We start from the raw sequence: 26,744 nt of genomic DNA, 5'->3' as shown, positions 1-26,744 counted from the left end.
GTGGTCTGAACATTGACCCCCTAGTGGTCTGAACATTGACCCCCTAGTGGTCTGAACATTGACCCCTAGTGGTCTGAACATTGACCCCTAGTGGTCTGAATATTGACCCCTAGTGGTCTGAATATTGACCCCTAGTGGTCTGAACACTGACCCCTAGTGGTCTGAACACTGACCCCTAGTGGTCTGAACATTGACCCCTAGTGGTCTGAATATTGACCCCTAGTGGTCTGAACATTGACCCCTAGTGGTCTGAACATTGACCCCTAGTGGTCTGAATATTGACCCCCTAGTGGTCTGAACATTGACCCCCTAGTGGTCTGAACATTGACCCCCTAGTGGTCTGAACATTGACCCCTAGTGGTCTGAACATTGACCCCTAGTGGTCTGAATATTGACCCCTAGTGGTCTGAATATTGACCCCTAGTGGTCTGAACACTGACCCCTAGTGGTCTGAACACTGACCCCTAGTGGTCTGAACATTGACCCCTAGTGGTCTGAATATTGACCCCTAGTGGTCTAAATATTGACTTTGATCTCAGACCCTGCTTATGAACAATTATATTTTCTATGAACAAGTCTTATAAATGAATATATTATTTCTACAGCTTATCCACGTACACCCAATATCCACGTACACCCTGTTGATGATGCTTATTATGCATTGTGGTTGAACCAAAATATTACGTGTAACAAAAACGTAATGAAATTGGAAACAATTAAATATATGTGAAATGAAATTAAACAATTATGTATGTTGATGCTAATCTTATGTTAATGATAACAGCAGCCTAATATATTCAATATGCTGTTAACTATTGTCTTTTAACAGTTTCACTCAATGAATTCTAAATCAACCTAATAATTATGACACACCCCTCACTTTTGTCATTGGTTGCACTAATTGCACTGTTTTGTCTACATAACCTGGTTCAAGCATTCATGACATGACCCTGAAGAAGGCACAGTGAATACCGAAACGTTGGTGGTTTACCCAATAAATGACTGGGAGGTTATACAAAGACTATCTTTAGTTTTTATAGCTTAATGTAACTAACCATCGGTCAGGGTGGATATATTGCTATATAATAATATAACGTGTCTGTCTAGTGTTCTCATCTTAAGTGCATTTGTGTGTTTCTGACGAGCCAGAGCTTGGTGACGCACCGGTAGCCCTACTTCCAAATCGTCAGTGACAACGCCGAAAATCAAGTCCACTACAATCCCGTTCAAGATCTCCGTTGCCCTGCAGAGTGAAGTTGTGTTGACCGACCTCCCCAGACCGACCTCCCCAGACCAACCTCCCCAGACCGCCCTCCCCAGACCGACCTCCCCAGACCGACCTCCTCAGACCGACCTCCCCAGACCGACCTCCCCAGACCGACCTCCTCAGACCGACCTCCCCAGACCGACCTCCCCAGACCGACCTCCTCAGACCGACCTCCCCAGAACGACCTCCTCAGACCGACCTCCCCAGACCGACCTCCCCAGACCGACCTCCTCAGACCGACCTCCCCAGACCGACCTCCCCAGACCGACCTCCCCAGACCGACCTCCCCAGACCGACCTCCCCAGACCGACCTCCCCAGACCGACCTCCCCAGACTGCCTGATGCTGGTAACATTCAGTCTGATCTATGCTCTACATCAGTTATCCCAACACTTTTCGAGTTTGTTCAGAAAAATCCTGCTCGGTTTTAGAAGATGGGAAACTGAAGCCAAGGATAAAAGGGTCTGAAGAATGACTTGATGATACATGTGTAAGACATCGACCAAATGACAAACACTGGCTGAAAACACACTTTGTCCTCGTTTCTACATTACAAATGTGGTTTACGGCTTGAGTTTTTCTTTCTCTTCCCACGAGACATTGGGTTGGATTCAGTACTGTTTGTGGTGAGCTGTATCTAGAACACAGAACAAAATATTTTTTTTAAATTGTCAAGAGTATTTGGTTTGAAGTAGGAACAGAAAATGAAGTCTGTCATAAATTTACAGTTAGCTGACGGTCATATCCAGAGTAACTTTCAAGGGCACAGATAGATTTTATTTTTCCTCACTTAGGGATTTGAACCAACAACCTTTGGTTTACTGGCCCAACGCTCTTAACCGCTAGGCTACGTGCCGCCCTGTGAACGAACGACTACATCTACACTTTTGAGTGTCTACAGGGAGGAGAGCCTAGGGGAGAATCGCAATGGCGGTTTCTTGTCTCCTTGCGCTCCTCATCTTTTTCTCCAAACCCATTGGATGAGAAGGTCAGAGGGGAGGGACCTCTCACCATCTCATCTAATGGATTTTGAGAAGGAGCCGAGAGGACACAATGAATCAAGGAAATGTAATTGAGATTCTTCCAAAAAAGCTGATTTGGGATTCAGAGGACAGACCATACTTCTTTGCTCGGTAATAACCTGTTCTTTGTCAATGGCAGAACCTCAATTACATTTCCTTCTCGAAACCCATTGGAGGACGTGAGGAATCAAGGAAATGCACATTAGAGGCTGCTGCTGCCTATTGAAATCACTGGCCACTTTAAGAAATGGAACACTAGTCACTTTAATAATGTTTCCATATCTTGCACTACTCATCTCATATGTATATACTGCATTCTATTCTATAATATTCTACTGTATCTTAGTCCATGCCGCTCTGTCATTGCTCGTCCATAAATGTATATATTCTTAAAACCCATTCCTTACTAGTTGTGTGTGTATTGGGTATATGTTGTGAAATTGTTAGATACAGTGGGGAAAAAAAGTATTTAGTCAGCCACCAATTGTGCAAGTTCTCCCACTTAAAAAGATGAGAGAGGCCTGTAATTTTCATCATAGGTACACGTCAACTATGACAGACAAAATGAGAAAAAAAAAATCAAGAAAATCACATTGTAGGATTTTTAATGAATTTATTTGCAAATGATGGTGGAAAATAAGTATTTGGTCAAAAACAAAAGTTTCTCAATACTTTGTTATATACCCTTTGTTGGCAATGACACAGGTCAAACGTTTTCTGTAAGTCTTCACAAGGTTTTCACACACTGTTGCTGGTATTTTGGCCCATTCCTCCATGCAGATCTCCTCTAGAGCAGTGATGTTTTGGGGCTGTCGCTGGGCAACACGGACTTTCAACTCCCTCCAAAGATTTTCTATGGGGTTGAGATCTGGAGACTGGCTAGGCCACTCCAGGACCTTGAAATGCTTCTTACGAAGCCACTCCTTCGTTGCCCGGGCGGTGTGTTTGGGATCATTGTCATGCTGAAAGACCCAGCCACGTTTCATCTTCAATGCCCTTGCTGATGGAAGGAGGTTTTCACTCAAAATCTCACGATACATGGCCCCATTCATTCTTTCCTTTACACGGATCAGTCGTCCTGGTCCCTTTGCAGAAAAACAGCCCCAAAGCATGATGTTTCCACCCCCATGCTTCTTAGTAGGTATGGTGTTCTTTGGATGCAACTCAGCATTCTTTGTCCTCCAAACACAACGAGTTGAGTTTTTACCAAAAAGTTCTATTTTGGTTTCATCTGAAAATATGACATTCTCCCAATCCTCTTCTGGATCATCCAAATGCACTCTAGCAAACTTCAGACGGGCCTGGACATGTACTGGCTTAAGCAGGGGGACACGTCTGGCACTGCAGGATTTGAGTCCCTGGCGGCGTAGTGTGTTACTGATGGTAGGCTTTGTTACTTTGGTCCCAGCTCTCTGCAGGTCATTCACTAGGTCCCCCCGTGTGGTTCTGGGATTTTTGCTCACCGTTCTTGTGATCATTTTGACCCCACGGGTTGAGATCTTGAGTGGAGCCCCAGATCGAGGGAGATTATCAGTGGTCTTGTATGTCTTCCATTTCCTAATAATTGCTCCCAAAGTTGATTTCTTCAAACCAAGCTGCTTACCTATTTCAGATTCAGTCTTCCCAGCCTGGTGCAGGTCTACAATTTTGTTTCTGGTGTCCTTTGACAGCTCTTTGGTCTTGGCCATAGTGGAGTTTGGAGTGTGACTGTTTGAGGTTGTGGACAGGTGTCTTTTATACTGATAACAAGTTCAAACAGGTGCCATTAATACAGGTAGCGAGTGGAGGACAGAGGAGCCTCTTAAAGAAGAAGTTACAGGTCTGTGAGAGCCAGAAATCTTGCTTGTTTGTAGGTGACCAAATTCTTATTTTCCACCATAATTTGCAAATAAATTCATTAAAAATCCTACAATGTGATTTTCTGGATTTTTTCTCCTCAATTTGTCTGTCATAGTTGACGTGTACCTATGATGAAAATTACAGGCCTCTCTCATCTTTTTAAGTGGGAGAACTTGCACAATTGGTGGCTGACTAAATACTTTTTTCCCCACTGTATTACTTGTTAGATATTACTGCACTGCCGGAGCTAGAAGCACAAGCACTTCGATACACCCGCTATAACATCTGCCAAACACGTGTATGTGACAAATACAATTTGATTTGATTTTAAATGCAATTGAGATTCTACCAATGAATTGTCTGTGTTCGTATTTCAGATTCTATGCAGGACTGTGTAGAACAATAGGAGACCATTATCACCATTATCACCAATGTCACCAATGTCACCATGATCACCAATGTCACCATTAGCACCATTATCACCAATGTCACTATTATCACCAATATCACCATTATCACCAATGTCAATATTATCACCATTATCGCCAATGTCACCATTATCCCCATGATCACCAATGTCACCATTATCACCAATGTCACCATTATCGCCAATGTCACCATGATCACCAATGTCACCATGATCACCATTATCACCAGTATCACCAATGTCACCATGATCACCAATGTCACCATTATCACCAATGTCACCATGATCACCAATGTCACCATGATCACCATTATCACCAATGTCACCAATGTCACCATGATCACCAATGTCACCATGATCACCAATGTCACCATGATCACCATTATCACCATTATATTTTATTCTGCACAGAATCTATTATCTTGATGACCACTGACCTTTTACTGTGGGGGTCAGCTTTACTCTTTAGATCATTTTCATGATTACTGATTCATTGACATAATTACTTTGTTTCAAGCATGTTGTCAATGTTTGTAAAACATGGCCTACCACAGCTGATTTTTTTGGGACTTACATACAGTGCATTCGGAAAGTATTCAGACCCGTTGACTTCTTCCACATTTTGTTACGTTACAGCCTTATTCTAAAATTGATTAAATAGTCCCCCCCCCGCCCCCCCCATAATCAATCTACACCCAATACCCCATTATGACAAAGCAAAAACAGGTTTTTAGAAATTGTTGCGAATTTATTAAAAATAAAAACTGAAATATGACATTTACATATGTTTTCAGACCCTTTACTCCGTATTTTGTTGAAGCACCTTTGGCAGCGATTACAGCCTCAAGTCTCCTTGGGTATGACACTACAAGCTTGGCACACCTGTATTTGGGGAGTTTCTCCCATTCTTCTATGCAGATCCTCTCAAGCTCTGTCAGTTTAGATGGGGAGTGTCACTGCGCAGCTATTTTCAGGTCTCTCCAGAGATGTTCGATCGGGTTCAAGAGACTTGTCCCGAAGGCACTCCTGTGTTGTCTTGGCTGTGTGCTTAGGGTCGTTGTCCTGTTGGAAGGTGAACCTTTGCCCCAGTCTGAGGTCCTGAGCACTCTGGAGCAGGTTTTCATCAAGGATCTCTCTAATTTGTTCCTTTCATCTTTCCCTTGATCCTGACTAGTCTCCCAGTCCCTGCCGCTGAAAAACATCCCCACAGCATGATGCTGCCACCACCATGCTTCACCGTAGGGATGGTGCCAGGTTTCCTCCAGACGTGAGGAAACCTGGTTTCATCAGACCAGAGAATCTTGTTTCTCATGGTCAGAGTCCTTTAGGTGCCTTTTGGCAAACTCCAAGCGGGCTGTCATGTGCCTTTTACTGAGGAGTGGCTTCCGTCTGGCCACTCTACCATAAAGGCCTGATTTGTGGAGTGCTGCAGACATGGTTATCCTTCTGGAAGGTTCTCCCATCTCCACAGAGGAACTCTGGAGCTCTGTTAGAGTGACCATCGGGTTCTTGATCACCTCCCTGACCAAGGCCCTTCTCCACCGATTGCTCAGTTTGGCCGGGCGGCCAGCTCTAGGAAGAGTCTTGGTGGTTCCAAACTTCATCCATTTAAGAATGATGGAGGCCACTGTATTCTTGGGGACCTTCAACGCTGCAGAAATTTTTTGGTACCCTTCCCCAGATCTGTGCCTCGACACAATCCTGTCTTGGAGCTCTACAGACAATTCCTTCGACCTCATGGCTTGGTTTTTGCTCTGACATGCACGGTCAACTGTGGGACCTAATATAGATAGGTGTGTGCCTTTCCAAATCATGTCCAATCAATTGAATGTACCGCAGGTGGACTCCAATCAAGTTGTAGAAACATCTCAAGGATGATCAATGGAAACAGGATGCACCTGAGCTCAATTTCGAGTCTCATAGCAAAGGGTCTGAATACTTATGTAAATAAGGTATTTCTGGGTTTTTTATGTTTAATACATTTACAAACATTTCTAAAAACCTGTTTTCGCTTTGACATTATGGGGTATTTTTATTCTGTACAGGCTTCCTTTTTTCCACGCTGTCATTTATGTTAGTATTGTTGAGTAACTACAATGTTGTTGATCCATCCTCCTTTATCTACTATCATAGCCACCTCTTAAAGTTTAAAGGGAGTACCAGTACCAGATCAATGTGCAGAGGTACGAGGTATTTGAGATAGATATGTACATGAAGACAGGGTAAAGTGACTAGGCATCAGGATAGATAATAATAAGGTATTTGAGGTAGATATGTACATGAAGACAGGGTAAAGTGACTAGGCATCAGGATAGATAATAATAAGGTATTTGAGGTAGATATGTACATGAAGGCAGGATAAAGTGACTAGGCATCAGGATAGATAATAATAAGGTATTGGAGGTAGATATGTACATGAAGGCAGGGTAAAGTGACTAGGCATCAGGATAGATAATAATAAGGTATTTGAGGTAGATATGTACATGAAGGCAGGGTAAAGTGACTAGGCATCAGGATAGATAATAATAAGGTATTTGAGGTAGATATGTACATGAAGGCAGGGTAAAGTGACTAGGCATCAGGATAGATAATAATAAGGTATTTGAGATAGATATGTACATGAAGGCAGGGTAAAGTGACTAGGCATCAGGATAGATAATAATAAGGTATTTGAGATAGATATGTACATGAAGGCAGGGTAAAGTGACTAGGCATCAGGATAGATAATAATAAGGTATTTGAGATAGATATGTACATGAAGGCAGGGTAAAGTGACTAGGCATCAGGATAGATAATAATAAGGTATTTGAGATAGATATGTACATGAAGGCAGGGTAAAGTGACTAGGCATCAGGATAGTTAAGAGTAAAATAAAAAACACAGTAGCAGCAGGAAATGATGAGTGTAAAGGTGTAAAAATCTGACTGTTCTAGAATGTTCCTTAGTGTTCTAGAATGCTCCCCAATCACTCTGTTGTAGAATGTTCCTAAGACTCTTCTAGAATGTTCCTCAATCACTGTTCTAGAATGTTCATCAATCAGACTGTTCTAGAATTTTCTACTGTAAGACTATTCTAGAATGTTCCAGAATCAGCCGCCATTCAGTCTCAGAGCTGAAAATGCTTATACACTCTAATTCGCTCTCAACAACAGCATACTTCTGAAACTCGGTGACATCTATTAACCCCTCTCTGTCTCTACATTCTCCCAAAAAAGTATCCTAGCCATCTGTGTCTGGGGAGAATCAACCATTTATTCACTGTGAAATGCGTTCAATGACATTGGCACCCGTCCCATTCAATCAATCAACCACCTCTCATTCTGTTTTAATCTACTCATTGGGTGCATCCCAATAATCCCTGAATTGTACACCAACCACTGGATTGGTGGATGCATGGGTTTGAGGGATTTTCCACAATTTCTTAAACCAGTAATTTCCTTTTAAATCAATGGAAGTGAACAAGTGCACACTTTTGGGAGGAGGAGAGATAGAAGCACTGTAATATTGAGTATTTAGTCAGCCACCAATTGTGCAAGTTCTCCCACTTAAAAAGATGAGAGAGGCCTGTAATTTTCATCATAGGTACACGTCAACTATGACAGACAAATTGAGAGAGAAAAAAATCCAGAAAATCACATTGTAGGATTTTTAATGAATTTATTTGCAAATTATGGTGGAAAATAAGTATTTGGTCACCTACAAACAAGCAAGATTTCATGTACTGTGTGAGGGCAGATCTCTCAAATTGTATCCTTTTGTAGCCTGCTGGTCCCTGATCTGTTGTACCAGCTCCATTTTACATTTACATTTTAGTCATTTAGCAGACGCTCTTATCCAGAGCGACTTACAGTTTATTTTTCATACTGGCCCCCCTTGGGAATCGAACCCACAACCCTGGCGTTGCAAACGCCATGCTCTACCAACTGAGCTACATCCCTGCCGGCCATTCCCTCCCCTACCCTGGACGACGCTGGGCCAATTGTGCGCCGCCCCATGGGTTTCCCGGTCGCGGCCGGCTACGACAGAGCCTGGATACGAACCAGGATCTCTAGTGACACAGCTAGCACTGCGATGCAGTGCCTCAGACCACTGCGCCACTCGGGAGCTCCATATCGCATGACATCCATATCACATGACATCCATATCACATGACATCCATATCACATGACAATGACAAACAGCACAATACACTCAGGCACAGAAATGGTGTCCTTTGAGAGATCGGCTTTTCTCCATAGAGAGATGGAAAGAGGTCGCAACCTTGTATCCATCCAATTATGTCCTCTGTGAGCACATGGGCAGCACATGGGCAGCGCCATTGAGGCCATCTCTGAAGTAGTCCAGTTTCTTCTTCACAATTGGCTGATGACCCGGTTGGACATGACTCCAACAGGGTCATCTTGAGGGATCAGCCAATGAAATTGGAAGTCCAACCTAGGGCTGTTACGGTGACCATATTACTGCCACACCGGAGGTCACGAGTCATGAAGGCAGTCAAATTCCACGTGACCGTTTAGTCACGGTAATTAGGCTTCTCCAAGCTCTGATGCTGCTGATGGTCATTAGCAGCCTACCAAACTTGCTAACTGCCTGGTACTCAGCACTCTATTGTCCCTCTAATCACTCGGACATCAATGCAAATGTCATCGAAAATCTAATCAAACACTTCATGAGAGCCCATGAGCTCATGTTGCGCAACATTTCTATTGGCTATGCAATTGCGTGAGAAAACAGGATTTTGATGGCCTCTATTAAAAAGAGGAGGATCCCATCAGCTTTCTATAGGCTAGGTCTACTATATTTATTTCTCAACTTTCCAAATATTAAGCACATTGCTTCACTTTACAACAGGAGTATAGCCTACCTGGCTGGCATGAAAATGAACCACGGGAAAAGCGTCCTCCAATAGCTATGTACAGTTGAAGTCGGAAGTTTACATACACCTTAGCCAAATACATTTAAACTCAGTTTTTCACAATTCCTGACATTTAATCCTAGTAAAAATTCCCTGTCTTAGGTCAGTTAGGATCACCACTTTATTTTAAGAATGTGAAATGTCAGAATAATAGTAGAGAGAATTATTTATTTAAGCTTTTATTTATTTCATCACATTCCCAGTGGGTCAGAAGTTTACATACACTCAATTAGTATTTTGTAGCATTGCCTTTAAATTGTTTAACTTGGGTCAAACGTTTCGGGTAGCCTTCCACAAGCTTCCCACAATAAGCTGGGTGAATTTTGACCCATTCTTCCTGACAGAGCTGGTGTAACTGAGTCAGATTTGTAGGCCTCCTTGCTCGCACACGCTTTTTCAGTTCTGCCCACACATTTTCTATAGGATTGAGGTCAGGGCTTTGTGATGGCCACTCCAATACCATGACTTTATTGTCCATAAGCCATTTTGCAACAACTTTGGAAGTATGCTTGGGGTCCATTTGGAAGACCCATTTGTGACCAAGCTTTAACTTCCTGACTGATGATTTGAGATGTTGCTTCAATATATCCACATAATTAACCTTCCTCATGATGCCATCTATTTTGTGAAGTGCACCAGTCCCTCCTGCAGCAAAGCACCCCCACAGCATGATGCTGCCACCCCCGTGCTTCACGGTTGGGATGGTGTTCTTCAGCTTGCAAGCGTTCCCCTTTTTCCTCCAAACATAACAATGGTCATTATGGCCAAAAAGTTATATTTTTGTTTCATCAGACCAGAGGACATTTCTCCAAAAAGTACGATCTTTGCCCCCATGTGCAGTTGCAAACCGTTGTCTGGCTTTTTTATGGTGGTTTCGGACCAGTGGCTTCTTCCTTGCTGAGCGGCCTTTCAGGTTATGTTGATATAGGACTCGTTTTACTGTGGATATAGATACTTTTGTACCTGTTTCCTCCAGCATCTTCACAAGGTCCTTTGCTGTTGTTCTGGGATTGATTTGCACTTTTCGCACCAAAGTACTTTAGTCTCTAGGAGACAGAACGCGTCTCCTTCCTGAGCAGTATGACGGCTGCGTGGTCCCATGGTGTTTATACTTGCGTACTATTGTTTGTACAGATGAACGTGGTACCTTCGGGCGTTTGGAAATTGTTCCCAAGGATGAACCAGACTTGTGGAGGTCTACAATTGTTTTCCTGAGGTCTTGGCTGATTTCTTTTGATTTTCCCATGATGTCAAGCAAAGAGGCACTGAGTTTGAAGGTAGGCCTTGAAATACATCCAAAGGTACACCTCCAATTGACTCAAATTATGTCAATTAGCCTATCAGAATCTTCTAAAGCCATGACATCATTTTCTGGAATTTTCCAAGCTGTTTAAAGGCACAGTCAACTTAGTGTATGTAAACTTCTGACCCACTGGAATTGTGATACAGTGAATTATAAGTGAAATAATCTGTCTGTAAACAATTGTTGGAAAAATTACTTGTGATGTGCACAAAGTAGATGTCCTAACCAACTTGCCAAAACTATAGTTTGTTAACAAGAAATTTGTGGAGTGGTTGAAAAACGAGTTTTAATGACTCCAAACTAAGTGTATGTAAACTTCCGACTTCAACTGTAAGTGCATAGATGACATGTATTTTTTCCCTGCCCCTGTTTTCGAGACAGGTGCATGATAATGGTCCATTCTAAATCAAAACAAATTTCACACATATATTTTTTAGTATATGTAAAGACAAGATTAAATCAAGAATAGTCTGATGGTTGACAATATTAGCCTATCACTTGTGAATGATGTATTATCACTTGTGAATGATGTTTTATCACTTGTGAATGATTTATTATCACTTGTGAATGATGCCCAGCGTAAGGCAAGAAGCAATGCATACCTTTTTTTTGGCTACTTTTTCTAATCATAGTCCCACACCCCATGTAGCCTAGCCCGTAGGCCTATATGTTTTGATAAGGTTTGTATCACAACTAAAGTGGCCAAATAACATAAAAATATAGCACATGAATTCGCTTCACAACGCATGAGTTTCAAATTGGGGGAAAAAATAATTTTTAAGAAAATGCACCTTTATAATAAAAGCATTACATTACATTTGCGATCACTTTTGATAATGGTGTTTTCCTGCTAATGGAAAATGTAAGCTAAATGTTCTGATCTGTTGTGTCAGCCTCATTGCGTAAAAACATTTTTTTTTTCTATGCTAGTGGTTGTATTAATTTGGGATCTATTGCATCCCACAACTGTCCCAGACTATGTTTGGAATATGTCTTTCTCGCACAGAATAGGTCAACTGTTGTACTATGGGGGATAGTAGATTAACATATGGCTAGTGCTTATGCTGTTTGTTAGGCCTACTCATCTTGTTGGCTGACGAAAAGTAAAAATGTGGACTTGGAATTGGATAAGGACGCACTCAGTTGCGACCCCGATGTGTCTGTTTTCACTTGTAGCCTGTGAGAAAAGACCTGACCACGTGATGGAAAGCCATCTGAGTGAGAGGTGCTTCAGAGCACGAAGCATGCAGGGAGAAGGGAATTATAATGATTATATTCAGCCCAAGGGCACAACGGACACTAGCCGCAAAAGGCATGGATTTTTTTTAGGGGGCATTACAGCCACACAAAGGGGATGCTGCCAGGAAATTTGAGGCATTATCAAGTGCGAATTGTGAATGAGAGACTGATGAAGTGTGTACAGCCAGTGCAACAAAAAAAAAAGCAGAGCTCATGCCTTTCATGCGACTTTAACGTTAGCTTGCTGGCTGGCGAGCTAACGTTACGTGTATGATCTGTGTAGTAATTTTATTAGTTCCTCAGAAATCAATTTGCATTGCTAGTTATAGCCTAATGTTAGCTAGCTAGCTAACATTGAACCTAGTTGGTTAACTTTAGCTACCTGCAAATTCATGCATGGTGGCTAGCTATGACAATCAGTATGGGTTGGGATTATTGCTGCGTTCAAAACAACTGGGAACTTGGAAATCTCAGACTTCCAAGTTATCAAGACAACTGGGAACTCTGAAAAAAACTAGCTCCGACTGAGAAAAATCTTTAGAACAGTCATCCAACTCCAACTCGAGCCCCAACTTTCCGACCTGAAGATCACGGACGTCATAATTTGACCTCGTGTTTTTCCAAGTTCCCTGTCTTGAAAGCACCATTAGGTTCATTGTTTAGCTAGCTAGCTACATGTCTAAACAAAAGTACTTCGCCAGATGATTACATGACCCATCAAGTTAGCCAGGTGTGTCTGGGGGTGATTACGGCCATCTATTGTATTTCATGAACATGTCTATACAATAGTGACCCATCCACTTAGCTAGATGTGGCTGGGGGGTGGTTATAGCATTTATTTCACATGACCCATCAATTTAGTGTGTCTGGGTAAGAATCATCTAATAATTATAAAATATTTTTATCTGAACACTTTCTATTTTTGATATTGCTACTATGCAAGTAACCATTTCACTGTACCGTTTACACCTTCTGTATCCTGTGCATGTGACAAATAAACTTGTATTTTATTTGATATAGTGTGTGTTTACCAGAGACGGTAATGTGAAGAACAACATGACCTGCACCAAAGTCAGATTAGGATATAGGCCAAGGACTAGATAAAGTGTATTTATACCTTGAATTTTTTCTTATTGTAGGCTACCACTCAGTCTTGAAATGTTTGGTTGTTTACTAAACTACTCACTCTGTTTAGCACATGGCCTCACATGTTGAATCCTTAAAGACATGGGTGGGGCTAAGGCTTAAGAGGGTGTGAACAATGCTGAATGGGTGTAGACAAAGAAGAGCTCTCCAGTAGGTGTACCAAAACATTCAAGGGTCATTTTCTCAAAAGTGAGGTTACAAGTTCATCAACTTTCAAAGCAGAGTTATTTTCCCATTGTTCCTCAACTGTAGTGTATGATGTAACATTTTCTAGTCTCTACTTTTTCCAATGTAAAAAAAAAAAAAAACTTTTAAAATTTTGCTCCATAGGACCGAATCGAGCCGGTTGGTCACAAATGTAGACTCCTGAGTGGCGCAGTGGTCTAAGGCACTGCATCGCAGTGCTAACTGTGCCACTAGAGATCCTGGTTCGAATCCAGGCTCTGTCGCAGCCAGCCGCGACCGGGAGACTCATGGGCGGCGCACAATTGGCCCAGCGTCGTCCAGGGTAGGGGAGGGAATGGCCGGCAGGGATGTAGCTAGTTGATAGGTTGAGGGTTCGATTCCCACGGGGGGCCAGTATAAAAAAAAATATGTATTCACTAACTGTAAGTCGCTCTGGATAAGAGCGTCTGCTAAATGACTAAAATGTAAATGTAGCCTACACCGCTATAATGGGAATAATTTCATTTCGCTTTCATTTAAAAAAATAAAAAAATTGACACTAATCTTCATCAGTCACCACCACCACCACCTAGTGTCATCACTGCATAGGGAATCTAATCTAGGGCAGATTGTGTTTCACCTCTCCTCTCCTCTCCTCACCTCACCACCTCCTGGCTATGACAGGAGTGTTGTGTGTGATAACTGCCCCCCCCCCTCCCTCCTTCCTGCTTCCTGTCTCCTTCCTGCTTCAATGCCTCCATCTCACTGATTGATAAAGTGGTGTCATAGCAGACTGAGGTGTGTGTGTTCAGTAGTCTTGCAGTGAGCAATAATCTATTAGCCGTGTGTGTGTGTGTGTTCTTTACATAGTACAGAAGGTTTAATCTAATGTCTGTGAAACTTGTGATTTCTCATCAATAGCTTCAAAGGAGATAGAGACAGACAGAGAGACAGAGCGAGAGAGAGAGAGCGAGAGAGACAGAGAGAGCGAGAGAGAGAGAGAGGGACAGAGAGAGAGAGCGTGATAGCGAGAGAGAGAGAGAGAGAGAGATACTTGTCTTTATTCTTTTGGAACTTGTAGTGTAATGTTTACTGTTCATTTTTTTATCGTTTAATGAACTTCATTATCTACTTAATTTGCTTTGTTAACATATGTTTCCCATGCCAATAAAGACCTTAAATTGAAATTGAATTGAGAGAGAGATAGATAGGGACAGAGAGAGAGAGAGAGAGAGAGAGAGAGAGAGAGAGCAGATGGAGAGAAAAAGAGAGAGTAAATCTTATAATAGCCTATACATCAATCGGTTTCAATCAGCCTGCTAAATAGATCAAAGTAAATTAACTGTGTGTATGCGTTTGGTAAGAATGAACGACTTTATGCTGCATAAAGGTTACTACAAGCTTAACTCCGTTGCACGTGGGTGGACTGGGATTTTTGGAATAGGGGACATGATTTCCTCACCGGTTCCCACTCCCAATCACAAGGGGGCGACAGCAAAGTTTTTTATTTTTGTATTTTCATTTTGTGAAAGTAAGGAAGAGTCGCCTTCCCTTGCTAGTAGTAGCTAGCTGGCAGTCTGGCTAGCTGGCTAAAAACATGTCAAGCTAGCTAGCCTTTTTAGCTTCCCACATATCTATGTGAAATAATCTGATTTATAAGGAAAAAATATTATTCTACTTGCCGGTGTAACCTAAAACATTATCCCAGTTTGATATCCTGCTTGTGTATTCATTCCCATATCAGCTAAAAATAGAACGTCAACATGTTTTGGTCATAGAGAAAAAAAGCCCATGGCTAGCTAGTTGGCTACAGTATGTTCTACCATTTCACAATAGCCTGTAAATCACTAGTTATTACCTCTAAACAAAATACCTTTTTGGGTGGATTCTTGTTGTTTGGTTTACTGTTTGAACAGTCGCTAAGATTATATTTGGTTATCAATGCAAAACAGGCTACTTCGATGAATAGCCTATAGATCAGATCAAGGTAACAAGCGACAACACTGCCCCCATGGCTGCAGAAGGAATGATACAGAACTTTTCAGTTCTCAGGTAGTAAAAAAAAAAAAAGTATGTTGAATGCTGAAGCGTAGGTACAAGGAGCTTCCCCCTTCTGTGACGAGTAACGACATAGCGTCTGCGTAGAACTTGTAACTTGGCGTGGGGATGATAAGACTCTGGGAGATTTGGCAACTAAACTGCCGTCCTGTCTGTTAACAAAACCGGGGCTGTGCGAGGCAAGGATTTCTGTTTCTGGCATCCAGTCAAATCGCTCTTTTCTTTTAGGGATGAGTGGAGGGGAGGGGGAGGGAGGAGTCTAATCAGGCCTTTCGCTGTTAAGAGGCTTAACGGGACGGGGGGGGGGTCGTTAAAAACCAGCCATGGGATTTAGCCAACAGGAGGTGCGTTCCCACAGGAAGGGAAACAGACAGACGCTGGAGAACAATCGGCGTCGCGCGGCCAACGGACCCCCGTAGGCTAGGCTACCTGAAACGTTACCGTTGAAGGTTAATTGACTTGACTAGGCGCCATTTGGTGGAAATGTGTGATGTAAAGAGCAAAAATCACCCGCCAAACAGTCAATCCTCATGAAGGATAGAGGCTGTGTCCCTTATTCCTTAGGGTGGACTTACGTAAAGAAGATCAGCCTGCAATATTCAAGCTGAGATAATATTATCAGGACCATTTGATTCAAAAAGATGGTCATTGGGTCAAATACTATTTGATCTTTCCACAATGACCCTAAAAAACACCCAACCCTACTGTATGTGCAGAGTATGAAGATAGCACATTTCTCTATAAACAAGAACATTCATTCCAATACTTTTCTGAGGTTTTCTCTATCCAATATCCATCCACAGGTAACTGTATCCACACAGCTCTCAATCTCCACCCAATTCTACAGTTTGTTTGACTTTCACAAACATAGAACAGTTTCCAGAAGGTTAGCGGACACATTAAACTTGTAGAAAACACATTCAGTAGCCAAGGCCAAGGTTTTCCAAACTCGGTCCTGGGGACCCACCTGGGTACACATGTAGGTTTTTAGCTCTGCACACTTTCTTATTCTGAGTATTTCTGCTGTGAATTGACTATAGCACCATCCGGTTCGATTGCCTGGTCCATCGCCAAGGCATTCCCTAGTCGATCACTATACATTTCTGTAAAAAATAAAATAAAAATCAAGCCTTGTGTTCCTTCTCTTTTTTTGTTTTTGTTTCGCACGGTTGGCGGTAGATGCACCTGATTCAAAAACAGCCCCGGTGCCAGGAAGGAAAAGTGTTCCCATTTTGAACCATTTCATGTGTCTGAAGGTAGAACTCCGCCTACCCGGCAGGCACAGAGAGAAAATCAACTGCCCCTATAGGCCTACCGCTGGCCAATCAGGTTGCTCAGATCACCTGCACAGTTTCCTCAAGCCATAGACTGTAAAAAAAAAAAAAAAAAAAGACATCTGGAACACACAGCAAAGTTGATACTGTGAAATTTCAAAACCGTGACTAGAGAGAGACAACAAATACAGTATTTTATTTTCTGAAGCATTTAATATCTGGATTTCAATGTTTTTGTGTTATTCCTATTGTGTCATTAACACCATGACAAGCAAATTACATGATACATTTCAAATGTTGGTGTACTTTAGTTACCATGGAAATGAATTAGTGGAGGGAAATTCAAATGTTGGTGTACTTAGTTGCCATGGAAATCTTGATGCCAGGATAGAAAAATTAAAAGTAAATATGACTTGAGAAGATAATTTAAATTTAAACGTCATTACCACATTTTTGAAATTATGTTTGAATTTATGTGTATTTAGGATACATTGTAAGCTAGCTGTTCAACTCGAGTTATGCATGCTAGAATCCCTGCTATTTATATCCAAATAATGTAAAAATGTCATAATGAACTGTGTTGGTAAGGACAGAATGTGGTGGTAATGACAAAATGTATTAGTTCATACATTTTTGCTTACCTTAAGACCTGATCATGGTTAAGTTGAAATTCAACACTTATTTGCTAAATAAGACCATTACATGTTGTATTATGTTAGGATGATTGAGCGATTTTGATGTCTATTCATGTGACTTACTATTATTAATAATAATAATAATTTAAATGTATTACTGACTTTTCTTTTTTTATATATATATAAGATGTCCCCTAAATCAACCAAGGAGAGGACAAGGACATACACGATATTTACAAAAGTATGTGGAAACCCCTTGAAATTAGTGGATTCGGCTATTTCAGCCACAACCGTTGCTGAAAGGTGTATGAGAAATCGAGCACACAGCCATGCAATCTCCTAGACAAACATTGGCAGTAGAATGGCCCGTACTGAAGAGCTCAGTTACTTTCAACGTGGCACTGTCATAGGATGCCATCTTTCCAACAAGTCAGTTTGTGAAATTTCTGCCCTGCTAGAGCTGCCCCGGTCAACTGTAAGTGCTGTTATTGTGAAGTGGAAATGTCTAGGAGTAACAACGGCTCAGCCGCGAAGTGGTGGGACACACAAGCTCACAGAACGGGACCGGCGAGTGCTGAAGCGCGTAGCGCATACAAATCAGCTGTTCTCGGTCGCAACACTCACTACCGAGTTCCAAACTGCCTCTGGAAGCAACGTCAGCAAAATAACTGTTGGTCAGGAGCTTCATGAAATGGGTTTCCATGGCTGAGCAGCTGCACACAAGCCTAAGATCACCATGCACAATGCCAAGCGTGGGCTGGAGTGGTGTAAAGCTCGCCGCCATTGGACTCTGGAGCAGTGGAAACGCGTTCTCTGGAGTGATGAATCACGCTTCACCATCTGGCAGTCCTATGGACGAATCTGGGTTTGGCGCATGCCAGGAGAACGCTACCTGCCCCAATGCAGAGTGCCAACTGTAAAGTTTGGTGGAGGAGCTAGGTCCCTTAGTTCCAGTGAAGGGAAATCTTAACGCTACAGCATACAATGACATTCTAGACAATTCTGTGCTTTCAACGTTGTGGCAACAGTTTTGGGGAAGGCCCTTTCTTGTTTCAGCATGACAATGCCCCCGCGCACAAAGCGAGGTCCATACAGAAATGGTTTGTCGAGATCGGTGTGGAAGAACTTGACTGGCCTGCACAGATCCCTGACCTCAACCCAATCAAAACACCTTTGGGATGAATTGGAACCAATAGTCTGCTCTATATCTTCAATCAAATTAAAAATGTACAACTGTGACATTAAAATGTTTGTTATTTTTCATCAGTTGTTTTATATATATTACCATCACGGTACATATTTTTGAGGCAAAGGTGTATTCAATTACGATATTTCCCATATGTGAACCTTATATGCTTGTTTTTAAAGATCATATTTTACATTATTTTAGGAATCAAGATTTTGATGTGGTAAATACATGTTTCTGAGTATCATCAAGGTATATATGGACATTTAGACATGACAATGATGACTACATCATAATAATAATATGCCATTTAGCAGACGCTTTTATCCAAAGCGACTTACAGTCATGTGTGCATACATTTTTACGTATGGGGTGGTCCCTGGGATCGAACCCACTACCCTGGCGTTACAAGCGCCGTGCTCTACCAATTGAGCTACAGAGGACCACATATATATAAATAAGAAAACTTCCAAATAGTTTTAAAAAACATGAACAAATAAAATTCCTGTAAAATGTTGTATAAAATACCTTAAGCACAATTTCTGTAATTTCCTTTTCAACTAAAATAGCACATTTTATGATATGATGGTCATGATATTTCCCTTCGGGTATTTGGGGAAACCGATAAAAATCGTTAGATTCTTAAATAGTCTCAGCCATTATTAGATCTTGTTTCCAGGCAGATGATGAAAATATTCAGATAGATAAAAAGCAGTTTGAAGAGGTTTCATTTTCAAAATAATTTAACACCCAAAAGTGCCTGTATTTGCAAAATCAACCAAATACATACATACACACATATATACATACATATACACATACATACATACATACATACATATACACATACATACATACATACATATATACATATATATAATTTCAAAATGGTCTGAAAAGAACAACATTGGCAACTCAAGCATAGCATATATGCAGTGAAAATGTATTAGGTCTATAGCCAACTGCACAAACCTCATTACTACAGAACTGTTCTTAATTGGTTAATGTTGCATAGGCTTACGTTTTTTAAGTCATGTTAAAAAATACATCTGAGCGGTAGATCTCGGCTTGTATTTTGACTCGGAAAGTGATCTTGACTCAGTCAGAAAAGGTTGGTGACCATTGGACTATACCAACCATAGAACTGGATACTAGGCTAGTGGACAGATACTACTTTCCACAATAGATGCTACTATTGCAGATAGTTAAAGTTAAAAACCAATATTATAGACTATTAGTATTAGGCTATTCCGCCCACGCATTTACCTATTCTGAGTACTTGCTGTGAAGTCAGGCTGAACTGCACCGTGAAGAGTACCAGCCAGGTAAACCGGCTCTTCCTCCTCTCCATACTCCCGTGATCCAACTTTACGTTCATCATGCCGACACCGACAGAGTGAAATAGCCCGTAGTATGATCCATGCAGAGAATCCGGAGAACAGTCCCCATCGCCTCGACGATGTCAGGCATTCCTCTGAGGAGGAATAGATGCTTCCCCAACTATCGTTTTTCTCTCTCTTTTTTTTCGTTTGTTTGCGCTCTCTCTCTCTCTCTCGGTTTCCACTAGTTACCACAACTACAAAGTCAAAAATGGCTATTTCGTGAAAATGTATGAAAACAAACATGAGCTTTTTGGTCTTAATTTAGGGTTAGGCATAAGTGTTGCATTGTGGTTAAGGTTAGGTTTAAAATCACATTTGAAGCAGATAAATGGTAGAAATGGGCGGGAGGTTATGACTTTGTGGCTGTGGTAACTAGTGACGACTCTCGCTTTCTCAACTCAGCTACGCACATCTCAAATCAAATTTACGTTCACGTGGTTACCCATTCCATTATTCCAAACTGAGCGTTTACTTTGCATTCCAAAATGTAATTGCTTAAATGTATTCTCTCTCTCTCTCTCTCTTCACCAAACATGAAAGCAATTGTCTGAGGATGGGGACAGTTTGATGAAAAAGCTTTACATAAAGGTTACCCCAGGCATGTTCCAATTGCATAAAGGACAGGGACCTAGTGATAAAACAGTCAGCATCTTAAAGTTCCAATGCAGATCTTTTTTTATTTCAATATCAAATAATTTATCGGTAATCATTAAGTACTCTACCTTACTGTAATTGTTTTCAATTAAAATTGTTGAAAAGAAACACAAATAGCTTCTTATCAAAGAGCAACTCTCTCTGGGAGTGGTGTGAGTGGGGAGGGGAAAACTGAAAACTAGCTGTTATTGGCAGAGAGTTTGGAACTCTCTTTCTTATTGGTCTATTAACTAATTTACCACCTGGTGATGTCAACAGGCAGGCCAAAACTCCATCCCACCAAAACAGGGTGAAATGTTGGTCTTTTCATAAACCTCTTACACTAAAACGGCATTATCACAATTTCACAGTATTATTCCAACATCATAGTGTGGAAATATAAAACACAGGAAAATCACATTTTTGACTGCACTGGGCCTTTAAGGCTAAGTTCATCATTAGAACCTTCCTAGGGGGCTTTCTGCATGGCGGACGTGACTTCGATGGCGCGTTAGAAAGAATGGCAGACGTGGATACCGAGTTTGAGTCCGCTGGCAAAGATGAGCGTGAATGAAGAGGTGCGTTCAGGTCGCTTGAACGTTTGCTACGTTGCAGAACGGTTTGTACTGAATGGCACGTTTCCTCAAAAACCGTCTAGAAAGCCCTACTGTGCAACTTCTTCACAGTTTGTTGTAGGAGTGCGGTTTGAGGATGAGAAGATGTACCTGAGAGATCCGTTTGACGTTGCCAAGATGGTGAAGAAAGTGTTGGGTACTGTGGCGTCTGTGAGGGTGACCAAAAGGGGAATTTTGTAGATTTTTTTTTTGTGTGTGTGGCACAAAAGTAACGTGCGTTGCTCCTCACCAGAATCAAAGAGACAGATAGAAATAGAAAGAGGTGACTGGATTTCTGGAGCAGGGCACCAATCAAGGGTGGGATTTCTGGAGCAGGGCACCAATCAAGGGTGGGATTTCTGGAGCAGGGCACCAATCAAGGGCAGGATTTCTGGAGCAGGGCACCAATCAAGGGCAGGATTTCTGGAGCAGGGCACCAATCAAGGGCAGGATTTCTGGAGCAGGGCACCAATCAAGTGCGGGATTTCTGGAGTCTCTGTGGAAGTTGGGGCTGAGAAGATCAAGATGAAAATTCCTGGAGTAGTTGGGGCTTGACGATTGACGCGTATGTCCAATGGAGAGAAGACAGAGAGTACGTCTTGTGTTTTTTGATGAGGAGTCGCACCCTACACATCAAGATGGGATACGCTGCGAGCGCATTTGTCCCCATGTTACTGCAGTGTTCCAACTGCAAAGCATGTGTCAAGTGTTTGCAAAAAGTATGACTTGAGTGATTGTTTTGCTGCGGAAGATGACTTTGAATGTCGCAAATTGCAGTGGGAAGAATGCACAGGTTCCCCCGAAAGCCATTTAAGGGTGAAAGAGGCAGAGATTGCTAGGATAAGAACTGTTGGGGCATGTCTCCTATGCCGAGGCAGCGAGGAAATGTTAAAGAATGTTCAAGTGGTTCTGTTGCCGTGGAGACACCACATTTCAGTGCTGTGGGTGCCGTTTGCGAGGTGACGGATCCAGATCAGAACATGTCATGAAGTATATATATATTTTTTTTTTTTTTGGGGGGGGCATTTATTGCTATGGTGATAAACTGCACTGCATGAGTGGATAAGAACTCAAGAAAGATCGATATCATCATATCTGCAGCTGTACACTAATAAAGGATGAAGAGCTACATGGTGTACTGACTGGAGCCGCAGTTTAGATTTTGAAGAACTGTTTTTTTTTGTTGTTGTTTTTTTTTTGTATTTTATTTTCGGACGTTTGAGTGGATTATTTTATTGGGTATTTTATTTCCCTTTTTAAGTGATTTATTTCCCTCATCCAGTAGTGGGCAGTAATACGTTTCAATGGATTTGAATGGAGAAATCTGATCTGAGAGCAGCGCTGCTTTTCTTTAGATCCTATCAGTGTAGCCTAGCATGGGCGCAATGATGTGCCAAATCAGTGATTTTAGTGCATTTTTATTGGGTAAGCATTAGAATAAGCCATCTCAAAATTCAACCGTCTTAGGCGCTAATATCTCTCTAGGAGCTGATCTTTTCGTCAGCATTCTGAAATAATTATAATGTTGAGGTCGAGATTTGAATGGAGAAATCTGATCCGAGAGCAGCGCTGGCGTTCCTTTCGATCCTATCGGTATCGACGTGTTCCGACGCACGTAGCGACCGATCTCTCTCTCTGCGTGGTGTTCTGGGAAAGGCATGGGATAACAAACTGACGTTGTTTAGCTAGTCATGTTACCTAGCAACCTGATAACTTCAGGAACAGGAATAGGCTACATTTTAAAAATGAAGGGTTCAACAAGGGTTCTTCTAAGATCCTCAAAGTTCTTCGAAGAACCTTAGGATTCTTGGCACTGAAAATTGCACCCCCCAAAAGGTTCTTCCAAGAACCCCATAGGAGGTGGGGTTCATCGAGGAACCTCCTTAGTTGGTGGGGGTTCTTGCAGGAACCTAACTGCCCAACTGAAACATTTGAATTTGAATTTGAAAGGACAGCAGGTGCAGGCACTTAACTGAAAAAATGTAAAGATCTCCTCAATTTAAGGTAAGGTTGGTCCCTTGTATGATCTAAATGGATATTGTTTTATGAGGATACCATCTGTCTTTTTCATATTTGTGCAAAACAGAAAATGGATACAATTCAATGGATATCAATCGAGGTAAGAATATGTATGCTATGAGAATATGTTGAAGGCTAGCTGTTCTGGGTGCAGATGACTGAACTGCTCACTTTAGTGTCTGCAGGTTTACAGACGAGGATGCATAGAAAGGTATGTCAATTGGTATTTGTATGCTATGCAGATCACATGTACCGTCCTCCTCCCTTACCTCTTCAATGAATATCCCATAGGTCTCTACATTATGGACAAGGTATGTGCATGAAAAGCATTATCAAAATTAGTTTTCTTCATTCACATTCACCACAAAAACCAAGGTATGAATACTGTCGTGTGCATATTTTGTTAATCATCTGTACAATAAAAAAATTTTGGGATTCACAGACTTCACCCTCCCTACACCTCTGATGAATATAACAGGAAACCTGTTCGATCACCATGCACTGCAAAATAATTCTGGCTATGGATACGGAGAACATCAACACATTAACATCAACATGCCAGAGGATATATCCACTGGACTTGGGGCTCTGCTGGGAGTTTACCTCATATTTGGATTTTTATATTCTGCTTTGCCACTCAAATCATAATAAACACTGACCACTAAAATATTGTTGTTATTGTTGTTATTGTTAGTGTATTTACTACTAATAATAAGTAGTTCAAAAATTAACCCCAAAAGGTTCTTCAAAAGGTTCTTCGAGGATCAATTAAAAGGGGTTCTTTGAAGAACTTATAGGGGTTCCTCCACAGTTTCAATTTGAAGAACCCCTAAAGGATCCTCCAGGAAGCTTTTACTTTTTAGAAGGTCCTCAAAGAGATGATTCAAAGGTAGGCTGTGTATGATTGAGTGTGGGAGAGTGTAGAGGCCTATGTGTGTAAAGTTATCTGAACAGTACAGAGGGTTACAGTGTTCTCAGAACATTGTTGGGCACGTTTAAAATCTCTTTGTTCTTTGTATCCATAGAGACAGTTATTTTTTTTCTCATAGTCACACTCATTTAGAATGACTGAAGCTTTAACAGTACTTCAATCTGTGTGTGTGCGGGCGCGCTCAAGTGTTAAACTTCAAGAACGTTGATAAGAAGGAGTAGTCCTACTGAAACTTTGGGAGCATTAATAGCTGTATGTTAGTGACTTTTGTGTTGTTTATGGTGAAAATGCCATTAAAACATAAATGGAAAAATCTTTATTTAGGGCCAAATTTGAGCGAATTACATTTTTGGTTAATCGCGATTAACTAATGCCATTAACTCGATTTAATGATTTGAGTCGTTTGACAGCCCTAGTGTTTATGTTTGCGGTGGTAGTCTAGTGAATTCACTATGACCATGTCCAGAGTGGAACCAACTTGGGAGTAACACAACAATGGCTGTGTCCATTTGTCATGTTTTTCTTAACAATAATACCAAACATATTTGCTGTCTTGATAACAATGATTTCAATGCCCGGTGCCCCATTTTGTTCAAAACGTGATAAAAATTCAAATTTATTTTTGACATTTTATTTATTAATACATTTTATATTTCGACATTCCTCAACCCTTTAAAGTAAGCTTTTCAATACTGGGAAAACAATGAATGAATTAATATAGACATTAAGAAAGTAAAATACTTAATATAATGTATAATGCACTATTCTACAGGTATAATAAGGAGTTTCTAAACTTTGTCTCCATCTAGTGGTAGAACAGTTGTACTACAACCTGACGAACTTTCATTCAATATCTATTAACCAACAATAACTGACTTTACATTAGTTTAGATAAGGGTATTGATGAAACAGTCGGACACAAACTGGGGGCCGTTATCTGACATGATTGTCCTGGGAAGGCCCCTCATTATCCGTCATGATTGCCCTGGGAAGGCCCCAGCAGAAGCATAACTCAAGATTTGCTTTTAGCTTACAGTAAGTTCTATCAAACTACAATACTGACTTTACGTAAGGATTATGCTAACTTTCTTTGACACAAACTCCCGAGATACAGCAAGAGATGATATTTACTGATATGTTAACAATTCAATTCTGTTCCCCTGTGACAGAAGGGGTATCAGTTTACGGGCCTTTCCCAACAATGCAGAGAGAAAAATATAAAAATGATAACACAAGGAATAAATACACAATGAGTAACGGTAACTTGGCTGTATACACGGGGTACCAGTACCAAGTCGATGTGCAGGGGTACGAGGTAATCGAGTTGAATATGTACATATACAGTGCCGTGAAAAAGTATTTGCCCCCTTTCTAATTTTCTCGACTTTTGCATATTTTTTTATACTGAATGTTTATACAGATCTTCAACTGAAACCTAATATTAGATAAAGGGAACGTGAGTTTACAAATAACAACAATTACGTACTTATTTCATTAACAAAGTTATGCAACACCCAATGCCCCCTGTGTGAAAAAGTAATTGCCCGCTTACACTCTAACTGGTTGTGCCATATTTAGCTGCAATGACTCCAACCAAACGCTTCCTGTAGTTGTTGATCAGTCTCTCACGTCGCTGTGGAGGAGTTTTGGTTCCACTCCTGCATGCAGAACTGCTGTAACTCAGCGACATTTGTGGGTTTTCAAGCATGAACTGCTCTTTTCAAGTCCTGCCACATCTCAATTGGGATTAGGTCTGGACTTTGACTAGGCCATTCGAAAACGTCACATTTTGTTGCTTTTTAGCCATTTTCATGTAGACTTGATTTTGTGTTTTGGATCATTGCCTTGCTGCATGACCCATCTGCGCTTCAGCTTCAGCTCACAGATGAATGGCCTGACATTCTCTGATACAGAGCAGAATTCATGGTTCCTTCTATTAAGGCAAGTCGTCCAGGTCCTGAGGCAGCAAAGCATCCCCAAACCATCATACCACCATCACCATGCTTGACCGTTGGTATGAGATTCTTAATGTGGAATGCAGTGTTTGGTTTTCGACAGGCATAAATGGGACCCACGTCGTCCAAAAAGCTATACTTTTGAATCATCGGTCCGTAGAACATTCTTCCAAGAGTCTTGATCATCCAGGTGCTTCCAGGTGCTTTTTGGCCAATCTTGAGTCAACATTTTGGATGACCTGGGTCCCATTATGCCTGGCGAAAACCAAACACTGTCTCACTGGGATCCTCTGGGCTTTCTGTCTCACTGTGACCCTCTGGGCTTTCTGTCTCACTGTGACCCTCTGGGCTTTCTGTCTCACTGGGATCCTCTGGGCTTTCTGTCTCACTGGGATCCTCTGGGCTTTCTGTCTCACTGGGATCCTCTGGGCTTTCTGTCTCACTGGGATCCTCTGGGCTTTCTGTCTCACTGTGAACCTCTGGGCTTTCTGTCTCACTGTGAACCTCTGGGCTTTCTGTCTCACTGTGACCCTCTGGGCTTTCTGTCTCACTGGGATCCTCTGGGCTTTCTGTCTCACTGGGACCCTCTGGGCTTTCTTTCTCACTGGGCTTTTTGTCTCACTGGGACCCTCTGGGCTTTCTGTCTCACTGGGACCCTCTGGGCTTTCTGTCTCACTGGGACCCTCTGGGCTTTCTGTCTCACTGGGAGGTCAGCGCCTGGATCTGATGGGGAGG

General features: G+C 41.6%; 1 protein-coding gene across 1 annotated transcript in view; it reads right to left on the bottom strand.

The window, feature by feature from the left end:
* The window catches only part of LOC311099899 (glutamate receptor ionotropic, kainate 1-like), a gene marked incomplete at both ends in the record, with an annotated part of 83,182 nt that extends 63,326 nt beyond the window's left edge, over positions 1–19,856 (bottom strand). The window contains one exon of the mRNA XM_084140618.1: positions 19,742–19,856. Within this exon, the coding sequence (XP_083996744.1) occupies positions 19,742–19,856 (115 nt within the window). The remainder of the gene's footprint in view (positions 1–19,741) is intronic.
* Between the last annotated feature and the right edge of the window lie 6,888 nt (positions 19,857–26,744).

Source organism: Coregonus lavaretus (assembly GCF_964263955.1).
Source record: "Coregonus lavaretus genome assembly, chromosome: 24".
NCBI lineage: Eukaryota > Metazoa > Chordata > Actinopteri > Salmoniformes > Salmonidae > Coregonus > Coregonus lavaretus.
The sequence above is the reverse complement of the archived record's forward strand: the minus strand, read 5'-3'. Positions and strand labels throughout refer to the sequence as shown.